Source organism: Neodiprion fabricii, chromosome 6 (assembly GCF_021155785.1).
Source record: "Neodiprion fabricii isolate iyNeoFabr1 chromosome 6, iyNeoFabr1.1, whole genome shotgun sequence".
Lineage (NCBI taxonomy): Eukaryota > Metazoa > Arthropoda > Insecta > Hymenoptera > Diprionidae > Neodiprion > Neodiprion fabricii.
The window spans coordinates 7,420,317-7,438,280 of NC_060244.1; the positions used below are offsets into that span (position 1 = coordinate 7,420,317).

At 41.2% G+C, this 17,964-nt stretch overlaps 2 protein-coding genes across 5 annotated transcripts in view; one reads left to right on the forward strand and one right to left on the reverse strand.

Moving 5' to 3' along the window:
- LOC124185168 (paired box protein Pax-6) overlaps positions 1-17,964 on the reverse strand; it is an 89,084-nt gene that overhangs the window by 65,354 nt on the left and 5,766 nt on the right. The gene's annotated exons all lie outside the window — the stretch shown is intronic.
- On the forward strand, positions 1,347-17,451 carry LOC124185172 (torso-like protein). 4 transcript variants are annotated; one of them, XM_046575647.1, is made up of 3 exons: positions 1,347-1,406; positions 15,435-16,079; positions 16,478-17,451. In XM_046575647.1, exons 2-3 carry the CDS (start codon positions 15,453-15,455, stop codon positions 16,874-16,876), a joined length of 1,026 nt encoding a protein of 341 aa, XP_046431603.1. In that variant the 5' UTR covers positions 1,347-1,406; positions 15,435-15,452; the 3' UTR covers positions 16,877-17,451. The 4 variants fall into 4 exon arrangements, with proteins under 4 accessions (XP_046431603.1, XP_046431602.1, XP_046431604.1 ...); XM_046575646.1 differs by having other exon boundaries at positions 1,352-1,747; XM_046575648.1 differs by lacking the exon at positions 1,347-1,406 and adding an exon at positions 1,784-2,839.

A 17,964-nucleotide genomic window follows, 5' to 3' on the forward strand; every position in this document is an offset into this window, starting at 1 on the left:
ACGATGCCTGGCCTACAAGTATTCGGCCTTGAAATCTATAATTCACCTATGACAGCATCGCGTTGTACGGCAGGGATCACGATTTTGCAGGATCCAAAGGTCGCCGATGTCGACGTCGTGTGATTTTTCATTTGCATGATCGTATTGTTGCAGTATTTTTACAGGAGCACCGGACAGCCATTTCTCTCTCACAATCAGAGTTATTGCTGTGGAAGTGTGATTTAAAAAGGACTCACTAACACGCTGCCGTAAGCATTAATGAACTCGCTACCACAAAATGACCTTCTAAATTGAAAGAGTTAATCGTTCGAACAAGTTTACGAAATGTCTCATATATTATATTATTATACGCTGACCGAACTTGTTCCAGATCCGTTTTACAACAACGGTGAGGAAACTTGAATAACTGTAGATACGTAGTCGTTTGCAGTTTCTTTGTTACGGGAGATAGAAAACCAAGCAAAAATGTTCGTACAATTTATCGGCTTCGAATTAGCCATATTGTCCGTGTGCAAAGTGTGCAAGGAAAGTAAGTCGGAAATTCGTCAAAACGTGTATTTCCTTATTCTTCTTATCTAATCGTAAGCAGGAAAATTAAAAATAGGAACGAAACTTCGCAGCTGATCGAACGATCCAACAGGCAGCAACAACAAACGATTAATGACTCGAGCGACAATACACTTCTACAAAAATGACGAAGAAGAAGGTTCGTGAAAGTAAGAAACTCGACACAATGCCAGCCCTCACATGCAGTTTGTCCCCTCATAACAATTCTGTCCTAAAACATATTATTATTTATCAAACATTAAGCGTATTAAAAACGTGCCTAATATATGTACCTGACTGCTGACTTTGTCAATATCGTTGCATTTGTGTAAACAAGGTAAAAGGTGTATAAGGTATCCCCGCATGAGAAGGGGGTAAAACGGGGATGTGCGCAACACCTTAATATACCTACGGTATACGGCGCGTGCATACAAAGTCGGCACGTATGTGCCAACGTGCACGCAAGTATGGGATGTAACCGGCATGCAACAACAATAATTCTTATCTCGCGTGTATCTCAAGTTCGGAAAAAAAGAACTCCCACGCATTCAAAAACTCCCCACCACTCACTTACGGAAAACAACTCGACTGTTTGAGCTCACCTGCATATGTATATACATACATGTATATATATATACATATATGTATATACACATATATACCTATATGCATACATGCCGCGCGATACAAACGATCGCGGCGCGTACAGACCGAGGTCCTCTCGTCGATTACATACGGCGTATAGGTACTTACACAAGCTTATAAGCCAGCACATTCACGTCAATGGCGAGTGGCGCGGGAGACTTCTTGTAGTTTCGAGTCGCTCGTGCTATGCAGTCGTAGCCGGTCTGGCTAGCTCGGTAAGTCGAAGTCGCGAACCCGCCGATAAATCGCACTGAATGGTTATATGTGTACCATTACTCACCTCACGTGCAGTGTCAGTCGCTGATGATTTAATTGCAAGTCTCTTTCTCTCTCTCTCTCTCTTTTTCTTCGACTAAAAGTTCATTTCGATTCAACGATTTTCTTTCATACCTATTCATTTTTCCGTTACCGATCGTGACAGTCAATTTAATAGAGTGAAAATAATTATGAGTGAGGCGAACGTGTGACGTCGAAGAAGATAAAAGTGACCGACAACACAATTGGGAATTTGAAATCATCATGGGAAGAGGATAGCTTACGTCGAGTTTAATCTTCGGTAATGAAACAAGGAGGAAAAAACGAAAAACAAAAATAGTCAGAGATAATATAATTGCGTTTGAAATTAAATTTCGTATGAATATTCATCGGTTATTGTTGGATCGTGTACGTAATTGCATTAAAATCACACACGATCATCCACCGCATCCCAATTAAGGTTATGTCATTTCGAGGACGATGAATTACTTGTAATTAACCGTATTATTTCGGGCATCGTATGACGGTATGAATTTTATCTCCTCGCGGTGATGCAGGTATACCATGTGCATGAGCCGATGGATTTTCTTTCGCAACTCGCGGCAGTAACTCGATCTCTGAATTTACGTAATGTGCACACACAGTGTAAGATACATCGGTAGATCGATGTAATAATACCGTGTGATAATAATATCAGCTTGTGAGAAAACAGTGCTCGATCTTATTTACGATATAATTCGATCATTGGAATACGTAAAAGGGAAAACTAATACTAAGTCAATTAAATTTTATGAATAATGAATAAGAAAGTCGAAATTTTCGCCATCCAAAGGATTACATCATTTCACAGTGAAACCGCGAGATGTTTTTCGCAATTTGAAAAATCTTACACGGGCGACGATCGCGCAATATTATAACGCGTCCCATACGATCCTGATCGATCAGCTGCGAGGGAACATTTCTGCAATACATATACATATATAACTTATAATCTCTAATTATGTCGTATCGTATTTTGTAACGCGCTTTATTATACATATACTTTATGCCTATACGACGATTACTGCCACAGCAGCCAGAGTGATATTTTGTGAAAGGAAACAGTAGTGCAGATTGCACAGAGAAACAAAAGTTTGCGTCGTTACACCGGTTGACTAACGGCAAACGCCTTTTCTCTCTCTCTCTCTCTCTCTCTCTGTCTCGCTCTATCTTCGTCTCTCTTCCCTTGGCATTATCATCAAGTAATCAGAGAATTCACATTTCGCATGATCAACACGCGTTGCATGTACTGCGTTATTATCGTCTACACGCGAAATATATTCTGGGTCAGTAAGACGATCGGTGTACATTAGAAAATACACGAGGATAGTTTTCGGTACAGTAAACGTCTGCGGTAAGAATTAAAATCTTTTCTCATCAAGGAAATTCTCTGATGTAGATTTTATTGAGAAAACCAAGGCGAACGATTACAACTGGAACGAACAGAAATGTGTCGCGAGATTTGTGACGGTTGGAATGAAACCGCGATAGCGTAATCAAACAAGGAAAAGGGCAGTCGCGATGCGTGAAGAGTAATATAGTCGTAACACGTCGGCTCGAATAACGTTGCAAGATATATTTCTCGAATTATTCAAAAGACGCACAAGCTAATAAATTACCGTCATATTATACCCTGCAATTAGGGAATAACGTTGCAAAATTTCTCCTACAATTCGTAATAATTACGCATTTTTTTCCCGTATTCATTGTAGCAATCGGGTAAGCTCAACAACACCTTTCGGCGAGAAGATTTTTAAAGCGTCGAAACGCAGCGACAAAAACAACGTGCCAATATAACATCGAACATGATTAACGTCGAATAGTATCGAAAACTGTCGCGAATAATCACATTTTGTCTTGAATTTTGTAAAAGTGCTGTGAATGTAATGTAAAAAAATAAGAAATAACGAATCCGCGAACTGTACGTAAGACGAAAGCGAGAAATAACCAAATTAGCAGGGATCATAGCGCCAAACTAAGAGATGAACTCCGGCCGGCTGAAAGTTGGGTTGCGCACTACTCCGCACTCCGCAGCCTTGAGCTCATTGCGTTATTCCTAAGCCTGCACGCGGAGGAGCCTCCGACCTGCAAATGGATAATCGTTGCCAGTCCTGCAGACGGTCGGTATCACCTGCCGTCCATGCACTGTGCCAGAGAAACCTTGGCGAATTATGCAAGTCCCTTGCGGGATATCTCACGAGATGTCGGTGCTTTCGCAGAGGCCGACGAGATATCTCTTATCGTTGGCAAATCTCGCCGCGAACAGAGAACGTTGTACACATGTATATATATATAATATATATATATATACATATATGTAATGTACCTACTCGTAACGAGTATAAAGTACAGGTTGAATAGCGATATTCAAACGCAGGAGCAAATTGCCGGAGTGTTTGATCTCTTTCTTCCAATATTTTCCATTAAATTTTATAACCTGGATAAAGGCTGTCGTATTTTTCATTATATGCTGGTATATGTCTCTTGAATCCAATTATACGGTCGTGAACACACTACCGTCGTTTCACAATTTCAGTAACAGGAGGAAAACATGTAACATTTAATGCAAAGTGAATGAACGAAGTGGAAAAGATGATGCACGTAAATTTGAATATCAGAACAGCGCGGCAAGTGACGTTCGCTTTCAAAACTATTAACGATCGGCATCACAAGAATTAAGGCAAAGATTAACGAGCGCGGCATCGCGATACCTGCCTGTAGTGTGTAGCAACAGGTGGCCTTAACTACACCTACAGCGTATTTATCGAACAGTAGGTACTTACAATTAGATATTTTCGACGGTAAAAATTCTAATTTACACAACGGTCACGCGCGCATCTATAAGTAAAACTTTCGCCCTGCATACTGCAACACCCCTGACGTGTGCACGTGTCGTACGGACATAACCGACGGTCTGTAACGAAGCACCGATGCAATCGAAGGTGACGTCGCGTCTTTCGACTTCGATTGAATTAAAATTTGTCGTTTTTCACCCACGCTTAACCGTTAAAGGAAAACTGTACAAAGGTGACGACCATTAACCATTTCTTACCGAAACATTCCTTCGACCAAGCTTACACAAGGTGAACATTAAGGTTCTATCCATAACAGTTTATACCCTTCTCGTCTCGTTGTTCCACCTTACACTCGACGACTAACCCGACTGGCGACATAAAGAACGATTAAAAAGAGTTGATAACGTATGCACAGAGCGTGCTGTAAATTCGATGTCTGCATCCTTATAGACTCTTTGCTGACGGATGCCGATGTGTTACGATATAGAGAGAAAACGGCTCTTTAACTAATCTAACCGCACCGGCATACACGTACATATGTAGGCATGTGCTTACGGCCGCACATCGGTTACGGCAATAGAGACACACGTGCCCGATCCTTGCGCACCGCTGCAACAGAAGCAGCGGCAGCGTGGAGGAAGACACAATGGAATTCCCCGAGACTCGAGGAGCCGGCTTTAAAGTTAGCCTGGATTGCATGACTACTTGTACAGTGTAGGTAGGTAGGTACTCCAGTGGATTGTGCGCCGTCAGCACTTCAGGTTCAATGCCTCACGGTTCGAACCACATTTCCCTCAGCCCCACGCGATCGCCGTGTAACGTAAATGGGACTAAACTAAACCCCTCCGCATCGCTTCCGCGAGTAACAATTTATCGCTTTATCACCTACGCGACGTCCTCTCCGAAGCCGGCTTTACACAGACGACCGTCGCGGCGTCGCTGGTGGACGGCCAAGAGCTGATTAATTTTCTCTAATCAACTACGAGCTGTACGTTCGGGTATACCTTACGATCCGCATTTCGATATGCACGTTTTATGTAGTAGGGGTGTGCCAAAGTTCTCGGCGTTGCACGTAAACGACGATATCTAACGTTGATTCTAATCGAGACTTTGCTTTTCTATCTCAAGCATTTCTGTATTGTATAATTCTGAATAGCTTGTTCTTGTCGTGAAAGTTTGTGCAAAAAATGGAAATCGACAAAGTGCATATTCGACATTGAATGTTGTTCCAATTTAATCTCGGTAAAACAGCTGTGGAAGCAAAAATACTAATTTATTCTGCACATGGAGAATCTGCCGTGAATGAAAATAATTAATACATGTCCATAGACAATATTTTCAAAAAGAATAACTGTTTTGTATTTTAACAACCGGTAAAGATTCTCTATAAAAAGAAAAAAAAAACAAAAAAACGCCGAGAACTTTGCACACCCCCAATACTTGCACCACTATACTTGAGCACGGTTCAGGATCGGATGCGTTTACGTTGTATTTTATCGCGACTGACGACCAGGTGACATCCCGGTGAACAATTAATTCCGTACCGTAACCGAATGACCACGATACTACGATGCTCGTGATGCGACACCGAGTTTCCCCCGATTAGCCTGATTTTCCGACAACGGTAATTAACAGAGCTAAAAATCGATGCAGCGGTACTTCGTAAACCAGCTCTTAGCAGGCAGTAATCACGGCACGCAGCTGAAGGCACGTTTAAAACGGATGATGGAATCTCCGTCGCGAGTTGTACTCTGACTAAAAATCGACTGGCCTAAAAGAACAGGCACTGGAATTTCCCGCTAATCCCGTTTTTTCGTCTTTGCGTAAATGAGAATTTTACAAAACAATATTTATATTTGCGGAAAATACTCAGAGACGCAACTTCGGCCGATTTTAGTGATTGTCGAATTATCCGATCTGTTCTTGTAAGTTCAATGAAGAGGAAATAAATACGGATGAAATTCTATCCGAATCGGTTCATCAATTTTTTAATTATTTTATACAGGAACAGCTTAGTTCATCTCGATAAAAATCTACTCAACTCTGAGTTCATGGAGAAACGCTTCAATTGAGATGAGCGTAGCAAAAATCAGTTGGTTGAAAAAATTGATCAGAGATGATTCCCCGGGTCTCAAGACTTCGAGACACAAGTGAAAGCTCTGAAATTTATACTTTCGGTGCGGTGACATTCTCGATAACTTCCCCTCTTCTCTGTCAAGTACAAAGATTTCTAGTAAATTGAAAACGACCGAAACGGCACCTTGATATATATTTCTGTTAAATTAATCTGACCGTGTCACGTTTACAACGCTTACAGCAATTACAACGATAGCCGAGTGATTATACAACCCACGAAGAAAGGCAAAATATCCCGCTTCGACGGGAGATTTTCTTACATGTATGTCTTTATTATTACATTATTATTATACCGTTGCAGGCGTAATGTGCATAAGAGAAAATCACATCTGAAGCCGTTCAGCGCGTCATTACAGACACACGATGCTTACCTAACAGACGCACAAATGGATTGTACGTGTACCTTTCACAGTTCACTTTATATCTCACCTCGCCTTCGGTATTTCGTCTAGCTACTGTTATTTTCAGTCTGCCGCATTTGTTACGACGTTACATCCGCCATTGATTCGGTTGATTCTTTCAATCGTTTAAAATACTTTCTGCCAACTCGGGATACGCTAAACCGCACTTTCGTGTGTTATATACGACTCGACGAGGGATCCACACGGCGGTTGAGTATCGGATCTATAATGGTTAATGTGTAAAGCCGAAGCGGTCAAACGAAGTCGAGGAAAAGTCACCGGACGGGTTCTTCCTTGATCGTGATCGTTTTTGATACATCTATCGCGCACAAGCGGACCGACAACAACAGACGCTAAACGACGAGAGTCCGACATTACCAGAAATTTTATATACATCAAATTTACGTATACACGTAAAAAAGGTTTCTATTTAGTCGAAGAAAGTTCAAAAAAAGTTTCAAATCTTTCGAGAACGTAGTTTTTGAGAAAATCGATTTTTGTAGTTACGATTTTTGTACTTACGATTTCTAGAAAACCCTGAGAAATTACTTTCAACAAATTCAGAAAAAAACACAACTTTTTCCCAAAACGCACAGTTAAATCGGTGACTAATTCGATGGGGGTCGGGATCAAACCTTGTTCACGTTCATTTCAATTATCCCATGTACAGATGAAAATACTGTCCGTAGCCATAAACGCGCGTGCTATTAATAAGGCTTCACTCGCGTAATTTCCCTGCATTGCACGTCTCACCAGGCCAAAGAGTAAAAAATAATCTTACCGTCGGATCACTTACCGCGACAAAGCTGTCTAAATATTTTCGTAAACGAAAAATCCAACACGACGCTGGCGGATAAACAACGCCACGGTGTCGCAAATGGAATACCATATCAATACCTTGTAAGAAACGGTTGCATTCCTCAGTAAAGACGAAACAAGAGTACAAGAGTACAAGAGTTCAAGTTCACAGATCATTTACCGCATCCTTTACTTTCCTCTCGATTTCATAGGCAAGTACGTTCAAGTTTAAATTTGTTCTTCGGCACCTGTCACTTCAGAAACGGCGAAGATAATGGGACGTTAACTCTGCACATGCGGTGTTGAAAAGCTGATCAATTCTTATCACCGCCTGTTATTATCCTCTGTTAGATTTAAATTACCCGGCAATCTTTGAGTCAGTGACCTTTGCTCGATGGTACATACGCGCCGGGTGATTTGTTATATGGGGGAGAAGATTCGAAGCGTTTTGTTTTACACGCAAGGGGGAACCTGATCAGACGGTATTACAACGGAAATGCAATGAAGTGGCGATTCCGGTACGGCGCAACTGCGGAGCCGACCGAAACTTTCTTTGAACCGCACGATCAATCGTCGGGGTCGTTATTCATCGTTATCAGCCGGCGCGGTTCGAATCGTGCTCCATTCTTTCAGGGCAACGGATTAATTTTGTATCAGGCACTTATAAGTCGGCCACACGTGGCGGAGGATGTACAGAGGTTGAAATCCGGGGCCCATGGCAGTTTGGACTAGAATTTTGTCCGATCTCTGCCCCGAAACTCGGGTCGTGATCCTCGCCGTACGTGAACGAAATCCGGCAGGCACATCCTGTTTGTAAAAACTGAACCAGCCGAATAAACTTGTTCCGCACCGTGACATATAGATATATACCTACATGTAATAGAGACGTGCGTAATGTACGCGAGATTCGAGACGTCGGTAAAAGCTAACACACGCCCGACTGTAACACTTGTGTATGTATACACGTCGCACATAAATTCCTCGGCAAAAGACGTCGCAGGCAGTAATTTCGCGGATACGTAACGCATTTGCGTTTCTCGTATGTACACAACGTGCGCATGTGCGAGCACGCTTATACCGAGTTTGTAAATTCGAGCGATATCATCCGAGTATTCAGGCAGCGAGAGATTTGCCGTCACGTTTTATCCGCGTTTTAGCGAACGTCGACGATCCTTATCCTTCGTTTGTGATCCGGGCGTGTAACTTGAAGCGCCGGTGTACGGATAATTGCACGGACAGAAAGAGCGACGATAGCGATATTTTTTCCTCGAAACATTCAATTATATCGTACGATAATTACAAAATTATAATATTTCAGTGAATTTCTCTGATTCTGATTTCTAGCGTAACGATACAACGTATTATGTGTAAATACGTATAATAAGCATATATTTAAGAAATAAATCACAAGATTCTTGGCAAAGCCTTGACCCTGTTGACTAATGGTGGAACGGTATCGTGGAACGATAAGTTCTCAAATCATCTCGGGAGGAAAAAACTTGCAGACGTGATTCTGAAATGTATATCGTTGTACGAAAACTGTGCGCAGCTTCTGCGGCTGGATTGATACGAAACGATTTACTTTCCCGGATTCTCTGATATCTCGATTCGTTTGCATCAAAGTGTGGAACGTCAGTGTCTGTCGTACGTCTTCTAACAGTTGTTCGACGGTCTTCCGGTTCTCGAAAGCAGACAGACATTTCCCGGGTGTATAAATTTAGCCCACACTTCGACGGTGGATAAAAAAAGAACCCCCGTTTGTGAGGGCAAAGAGCCGATTCGGGGGAACGTTAAAAGGTAAAATAATAATAGAACAAAATAAATAAAAAGACGGAAATAACGGAATGTATTATTGACTCGATAATGGATCAGCCGAGTTAAGCTTCCGTCTTCTTCGATCGGTCACTGCCACTGTCCCGAGCTTTTCGACGAGCGATTATCCCGACGACAATCGGCCGGGGAATTGAAACAGGCGTAACGTAAATACTTAATAATATATAATACGAGAAGCGATTTTGAATCTACCGCGTGGGGGATAAATCTACGCAACTTGTATACGTTATGTATATCGCACCGTGCACCACGTGCCCCATTCTGTTTATTATTATAAAAGCTCTGAATCTCAGTGGAGGCTGCGACCTTTGCTACTGACTGTCACAACGGTTCATAGACCGATAATGGAGCACTGCGTGCCTTACGAGGGTTACACGTACTATACTACTGCGACATTCATGCATATCCACAGGAGTGTTAGGTGAGATAATTTCATGTATCGCTATTACGGTATTAAGCGGGTGAACGTCATTTAACCGCGCGTAAATCGCTCTACATTTTATTTTTCCTCCATTAACTTATCTCGATTAATGTAGATATTATTATTCTCATTTAGTCCAGACCGAAAATGCATTTGATATTATAAATATGTATACTCTCTCACGTTTATTGCGCACAAGTATTAAATCTACGCTGTTAACCGCAAGCAAAAAAAAAAAAAAAAAAACAAAAAAAAAACACTGGCGTGTTATTTTTGGGGGGGTATTTTTTCCCTCGAGGTTTTAGCCCTAAAGAAACACGGACGTGTGGCTTGGGGTAAAATTATTTTTAAAACCAGTCCCACGTCCCCCTTTATATTTCTGTTGCTACCGTGATTACGTGGCGTGGGGTGATAAGTTGTGATTATTTTTTTATGAAAAAACTCGGGTATCTAGACCGGCGAAAAAAAAAGTGTAAGATATCGACGCGAAGCTCATGATTCCGACTCCACGAAATTCATTTTGTTTAAATTCAACGGTTTATTTTTATTATTATCAGTATAACTGTTATTATTATTATTATTATTATTATTATTATTATTATGCATCTCTTCGAAGAATAAGAATAACCTTTGTCACTTGGTTATAGTTTGACAGAATTATTTCTAACAACCGAAATCTATTTGGCAGAGCTAAAATTTTTCATGATTTCCCAGAAAATAATCGCAATGTGACTGAATTTGTATTTCCTAATTAGTCAAAGTTGACTCATGCTTCAGTTTGTTTAATAATTACCGAAACGGCAGCACCAGCACCAGCACCACCGGCACACGTGTTAAAACACACTTTACCTATCTGTAATCGGTTTGTACGTTAAATACATGTTATAAAAAGTGAATGTTGGGAAAATAAACGAGTATCTAACGCAACTGTCACGCGATCGATCGTCGTCGAGAATCTATAACCAAGAGGAATTTAACGAACCAACAAATAGGTATAAAATTTGCCACGAGTGCGAAATAAGAAAAAAGGGAATAACATATGTAACAAACAAATTGTTTAAGTACGTTTGATTTAGAATACGAAACTGGGTTGCTGACGCGTCGAGTTTTGTTTTTTTCTTCAACGCCTGCACGCGATTTATCCTTGAAAAGAATATTTTTCTTCGTCCGCACGAACCGTTGAACAAATTGTCGATCAGGTATGTAAGTACGATACATGATGCAATATGGGCAAATCCCAAAGCCACAAATAATCGAGGATATTCCAGGTGAATCAAGGACTCGATATTTTTTCGTTCAGTTTATTAAGAATTTTTCGCCCTTTGAGAGCATTTATTAAATTATTGTACTCCTGGAATATGACGTAATGATTTTTCTCCGAAAAAAAACAAAGTGAAATTGTAAAATTCTAAGCAATAGCTTGTACAGAGTACCGATGTTGAATTTCAAATTGCTTAAAAATCATCGAAGACGTAGAATATTCGTTTCACGCTACGACGGTTTATTTTATTCAAGACCATTTTCCATCACCGTCAAAACCTATCACGCTATTTTTTTTCCACCACGTTGATATCGTTAACTAGTAATTTTATAAGATAGCATCGACATTGACTCTGATAAAAACATGCGTACAATGTTGAATTTGATATTGAAAAAAAAATGTGTTTAACCGAATTTAAAGCAATGCATCATGGAGTAAAATTGAGGGCGTCATTTAAGTTTTTTGCAATTTCGTGAAAGTTTAGTTATGAAATTATACTTTTCGCCTCGATTTTCGTATTGAAAATCATTATACTCAGACTACATTATAATGTATCAGTTTGATAAATATTCAACGTGCGACTATCTCGTAATAAAATTACCGAAAAGTATTCAGACTCGTGAAAATGTTTCCTCGATAGTTTAGTATTCGAGCTCACAAGTTCTCTATCTATAAAAAAAATGTCAAGTAAAAATATGGGGAATTCGAATTCTTATAGCGGGTGAAACGACGTCTGTAACCCTGTACAAAATGCGCGCCAATATCAAAGACACGTAACACGTGCCGATTGTGCCTAACGCGAGTATAAGGTGTAGATAAATACATGTCGTGTACGTTAGAGGCGTTGCGTAGTACGTACGCATTTACGTTACACGCATGTGCGTCCGTACGAATTCACCTGCAGGCTGCAATCCCAGCTGAATGAAGCTGTCGCGTACGTCGCATTACAGAGCTGGGAATAGATACACTTGTAAACCAATCGGCGAAAGTGGATTCCCGTTTGTGTCAACCGCTTCCTTCATCGACTAACGGATTTATACAAATCGTCTTTTTGTCAAACTCTCGATCGTTGCAAATTTTCTGCATCGGAAGAAATACGCGCAGTACCGACCTACTCTTAGTATGAGTTTCTTGTTCTCACCAGTTTTGTACGAATTTATACGTATTAGACTGTATCGGAAAGAAATCGACTAATTTTTTTTTTCCAAAATTCAAGTCGAAAATATTGTTTCAACCGGCGAAACAAGAATGCTGTCCAAGTTTGAGCTCTTAATAATAATATTTAGAGATGCATCGTCGCGATTTTCTATTTCCCATTTAAATAACTTTGTTTTAAACTTTGCAATTTTATAACTCGTCAACGCATTAGAGTACTGCTAAGGTCAGAAGATATTTTTATAGGGAATTGAACGTTCTACAAAAGAGATCTCTCATCGTTTTACGATAAATCTACTCTTTATTCAAGGTCCTTTGTTGACTTTTGATCTTGAATAACTTTTGAAAGAGTAGATTTATCATAAAACGATAAGAGACCTTTTCCGTATCGCGTTCAATTCCCTGCAGAAATACTTCCTGATCTTATCAGTTCACTAATGCGTTGACGAGTTTTAAAATTGCAAAGTTTAAAACAAAATTCTCCCATATTATTTAAATGGGACATAGAAAGTCGAAATGAGTCTAAATATTAATATTAAGAGCCGAAACTTGATCAGTATCTTTTTTTCGTCATTTCGAACAATTTTTTCGACTTGAGTTTTGAATAAAAACTGGTACATTTTGTTTATAAAGTCTCATACACGTCACTTGGTGAATTTGTATAACCTGCAGGAAGGTAATGAAAAATCGGATGGTTCAGCTGGTCTTCCGAATGGGGTGAAAATTCGACTTTCCTTCCCTAGTCTATTCTTCTCTGGGATAAAACGAGTACCCGTGTCGCCGCAGCATCTTCACCGGCCGCACGACACGGCGTGAAAGTATTGTGTACAATCAGCATCCCACTTTTGGAACGGTTTCGTAACCGCGGATAACGTACAAGTGTTCGGTTGTGTGTGACACCGATTGCACAACGGTGGTATACTCGGAATGCAAAGTAGTGATTCGGTGCGAAACGATTTGATCTGTTTATAATGTATCGGGGCTGCGGAGCGTGCAGCTTAAATTTAGAGCACCGTGGATTATTGCCGTAGTTAATTTCCAAGCCTAATCTCGAGGATCTTTCCGCTTCGTTTCGATTCCCCAAAAACGTCACGGTTGTTTGTATTTCTTATTTTTTTTTTTTTTTATTATCATTTTTTTTCCACTTAGTAACGACTGTGATTAACATTCTTTCAATAAACTCAAAGACGAATCGCAAGGTCAGAGAAAGTGCGGGGGATTCCAAATATCACCGCGATTATACTATAGTAGATTGTTGAGCGTAAATTACTTTTATTATATGTATATATATATATATATATATATATATATATATACGTTTTATCGACGACGGCCGCGTGTTTTCGATTTAACTGGTAACAAAAGGTATTGTTGAGAAATTTCCGACTAAGGTAAAACCCGAACATTCATATTCCATTGATTTATTTGTATAACAATCGCAATTATATACATATATATATATATATAGCACGTGTACGTCCCTCGGTTAATTTCAAGAGTACGTAACTTTACGCTTGCTGCTGTGTAAACACATATAACGAGCACTAAAAATTCCGCGAACACTTGTGAAAGAATTAAACATTTCGCGTGTACCGCGTGTGTATGTTAATAATAAAACCTGTACACGATTTCGATTTGATTCAGGAAGTAAAACCGCAATTTCTCCACTTCCTACTTATCAACTCGAAACCTGAAATCCATGTTAATTTACCCAAAGCGAGGTGGCAAGGCGTGATGTGGCGGTCGGCATTGTAAATAACCGAATTCCAAAACCACTTCCGCGAAGAATTTCACACGCCCGTTAAAAGTTCCCCGTATTCACTATTGCTAGTGATTTTCTTACCGCGGGAAAAAATTTGTGCAAAATTAATACCACATTGAAAAGAAATTCAGCGTTGCAGTTTGATGACGCGAGGAAAACCGCGCCAAGAATCACGACTCAAAGTCTTTCATCCGAAGCGACAACGTTGTTCTCTAATGACCGCAGAATTATATGTATACACCTATATAGGTGTACGTGTACGTATCTCTGTTATATATACACGACGTGAAATCACGATTGCGGTGTAATTTGACTTGCACTTTAAATATACGTGCACTTATGTCACGTGCGCCATTCTTCGTCGGCAATCTCGCAACCTGCGCACTCACGTATCGCTCAACAGGCACTGCAAATGTTAAACAAAGGATAAGAGTGCACCAATGCAAACGTTGAAAGGAACCCGCAAAGGTCAAACAAAAATATACATCGGTTAAGAGGTGCGTCCTGGAATGCAAGGATCGCCATCGCATCGGGTCACTTGAGCAACCGAATAGCGGGAGTGTCAGAATTCCGATTCCATTCGTGCCCTATTCCGTAAATCGGTTTCTTTTTCTTTCGCCGATCCTTAATTAACGTTACACGTTTGATCGCTCGTTTTCTGCAGCAGCGACAGTCATTGCCTCTCTCTTCTCGATCATCGATTCTCCATTTTTCAACAGATCTCCGAGTCCCGAGGGTAAAATGTTTGGAAAAAGACTCCGTGATCGTTTTAATAGAAATCAGTGTATTTACAGTCGGCGTTAGTTTTTAAAATTCATCGAATAGATTCCACGCGAGAAAGATATTGAGAGAATAATTCTCCGAACCCATCCCAGATACGTATGCCCGTTCCAGTCGCATTGATCGTTTGTATAACCATCCTAAGGCTTTTGAGATCGTCCAACGATCCACGATTTATGGTCACGGTTTGAGCGTTTGCATTTAGCATCTCGACGATGATCGGGAATCCAGTATTACCTTAACGCGTGTCTCGCGAACAGCGGGGCGAAGGCCATGGACCACACACCAGGCCGTGATGTAAAGTGTGTAAAGTAGAGGGACAGATGCGGTATCAAGAGCAGTAGCAGGGGACCGGTACCTAGACCTACATAAAAGGAATTCTTACAAAACTATGCAAGCACTGCACGGTTCGATCGAGATATGATACGAGTACCGCAGACAGCGAATGTAACGTCGTCGCGCGTTTAGCCGCAGGATTGTCCGAAGGTCCGCGAACCTTGGCTCGCGTCGTGAGGGGTATTCACGGTATCCGATGGTCCTGGAAACGATGTCCTTGAATTTTATTATCGTATCGTTGGATCGTACGACCTATGGAATATGCTTTCAGGTACCTTCCGCGTCCAGGATGCGAGTGCTAGGACGAGTGGTGGCGGTACTGGCGTGGATGGTGTTCAGGACGCACCTTGTATCGGCGCAGTCGCCGCACCTTGGTGGAGCCGTGAACGTCTTCAGCAGGTACGGTTACCTGAGCATAAGCATGAGGGTGGTGCCGAGGAACGACACGGAGAGTTGGATATTCCGCGAGCCGACGTTGGACGTCTTCCTGAACCCGGTTGCGGCGCCGCCGCGTCCGCAGGACAAAAACGCGGTGCTTAAGGGCGACTTTCACATGGAGTTTTGCGACAACATAAGACAGCTACTCCAGGCCTACTTCAGGGACTTTACGTTCGAGAGACTGGACAGACCCTGGCGAGCCTTCACCGCGAGTTGGTCGAGGACGGCGATAGCCAGGCACCTTGGTATAAACGCGTCGTTCGCGACCGGGGACCATTGTTACGTCCTCGTTCGCGTTGCCAGATTCAGGGAAAGCCAGCGGCTCAACGCACCCGTGGATTCTCTCAATCTCGACGAGGCGATAGCGCGGGAAGTCGAAAACGTCACGATCGGGGATTACGGAAGCGTAATTAGATTCGTGAGAAACTTCGGATCGCACTACGTGTCGTCCTACGTGACGGGAAATTCACTCTATCAGGCAAGTAGCGCATTATCGTCGAAGGAGTAATATCCTCAGGCGTTTCTCTTTTCTTGTCGAGTTTCAATACACGCGTATACGATAAATAACGTACCTACCGCAACGAGGTGAGACCAGTGACCGACCTTAGCGGCCTTCTGCCCTTTCGTATACCAATTTTTCACTAAGTCACACGCTTTAGCGATTTTACCAGCAGACGTTTATCGCCGAATACGAACCAGCCAAAACTATAATAAGGTAGGTATAAGGTACACGTGTGTAGCGCGACGATCGTAGTGGAGCATGTAATTGCGTACCTTGGAATGGATAAAATTCCTCGTCAATTATGCCGCCACGCGGTAGCCGAGAAATCATATCGGTTCTGTTGTCTCTAATTAAGGCCACGTGCATTGTTTCAGGTGTTCGTGTACACGCCGCAGGTGTATTCGCGTATAAAAGGAAGACTGAAGTCCCGTGGCGTTGGTGAACTCTCCACGTCCGAGCTGAACAATTTCTTTTCGCCATGGTACGCGGAGCACATGGGGGCCATACAATCGGCCAGTGGAAACAGATCTGTCGAGGCGTGGGCGGTCGACCGACTGCGAGTCCAATACTACATATTCACCTACGCGAGTTTGTTGAAACTTCACGGCGACGTGCCGCTGCTACGTCAGCTGGATTCCCTCCTCGGCAACGAGGCCCTGCTTCAGCTTCAGCTCCGGACCCTGGAGCCACTCTTCAAGAATCATCCGGCGCGACTCGCGTGGTTTCGCGAAATAATTGACAATTTTTTCAAACTCTGCGAAGTGAACGTGTGAACAGAGAGATTCTCTAGATCAATCGAATTACGACATGATAACATGATATGTAGGGAAGACAGTGATGCAAACTTTGTATGTACGATACGGATAGAGAGATGATCCGTAAAGAACGTTGGCGATGTACGTACGTACGCACACGTATGTATGTACGGACAGAAATCGACGTCAGGAGCGTCAAGTGCCTTTTGCGATGTTTCATTATACACGTATTATATTATACAATGTACTGTACAGTTTCTATGAGAAATGGTCATTTTCGTTTCTTTTTTGGAAAATCGGTCGTTTCAACGACGCGATTGAGATATGTAACCATCTTCGGTGCATCGTGATATGACATGTTCAACTTTCCGCATACAATAACTTTTATAAGTATACATACTTATTAGGGTGCTTCACCCGAGAAAATTAATTTTTTGTTTTATCAGAAAACTGTTGTTTATGATGAAAAAAAAACTCCTCGCAAATTTGAGCTCGATCGGATAAGATTTAGAGGTCCCGCTTTCGAGCTTTCGTTTTTATATATTAAAATGACACGTAAAAAACTGCTTAGCTGAAAATATTCGACGAAAACGGAAAATAATAAAAACTTTTATTTTCTTTGAAATTAATACGATTATTTTTCATTAGTCGTTTTTTTTCATTTTAATCGAATAAAATATCTACGGAGATGCGTTTTTTGTACCAAATATTGTTGCCTACAAAAAAGGTCTCTTGATACTTTTCATTTTCGTCTATATTTTCACGCGATATCGACGGTGAGTTGAGTCGACCTTTTTTTTACGTGTCATTTCAATGTAAAAACGAAAACTTAAAATCGCGAGCCCTAAATATTATCTAATCGAGCTCAAATTTGCAGGGGATTTGTTTTTCATAATAAACAACAGTTTTATGAAGAAGCGGCACAGAAAAAATATAATTTTTTTTTTTTTGTGAACCACCCTAATACATATGTATACCATCTATATCAGATTTACACGTATGTACGTACGATTGATATGAATTTGAGAAAAAGAAACTGAAAAAACAAGCAACAACATGTGTCTACATACATAGGTGCTGAAAAGTGATCTTGAATTGACTATTGC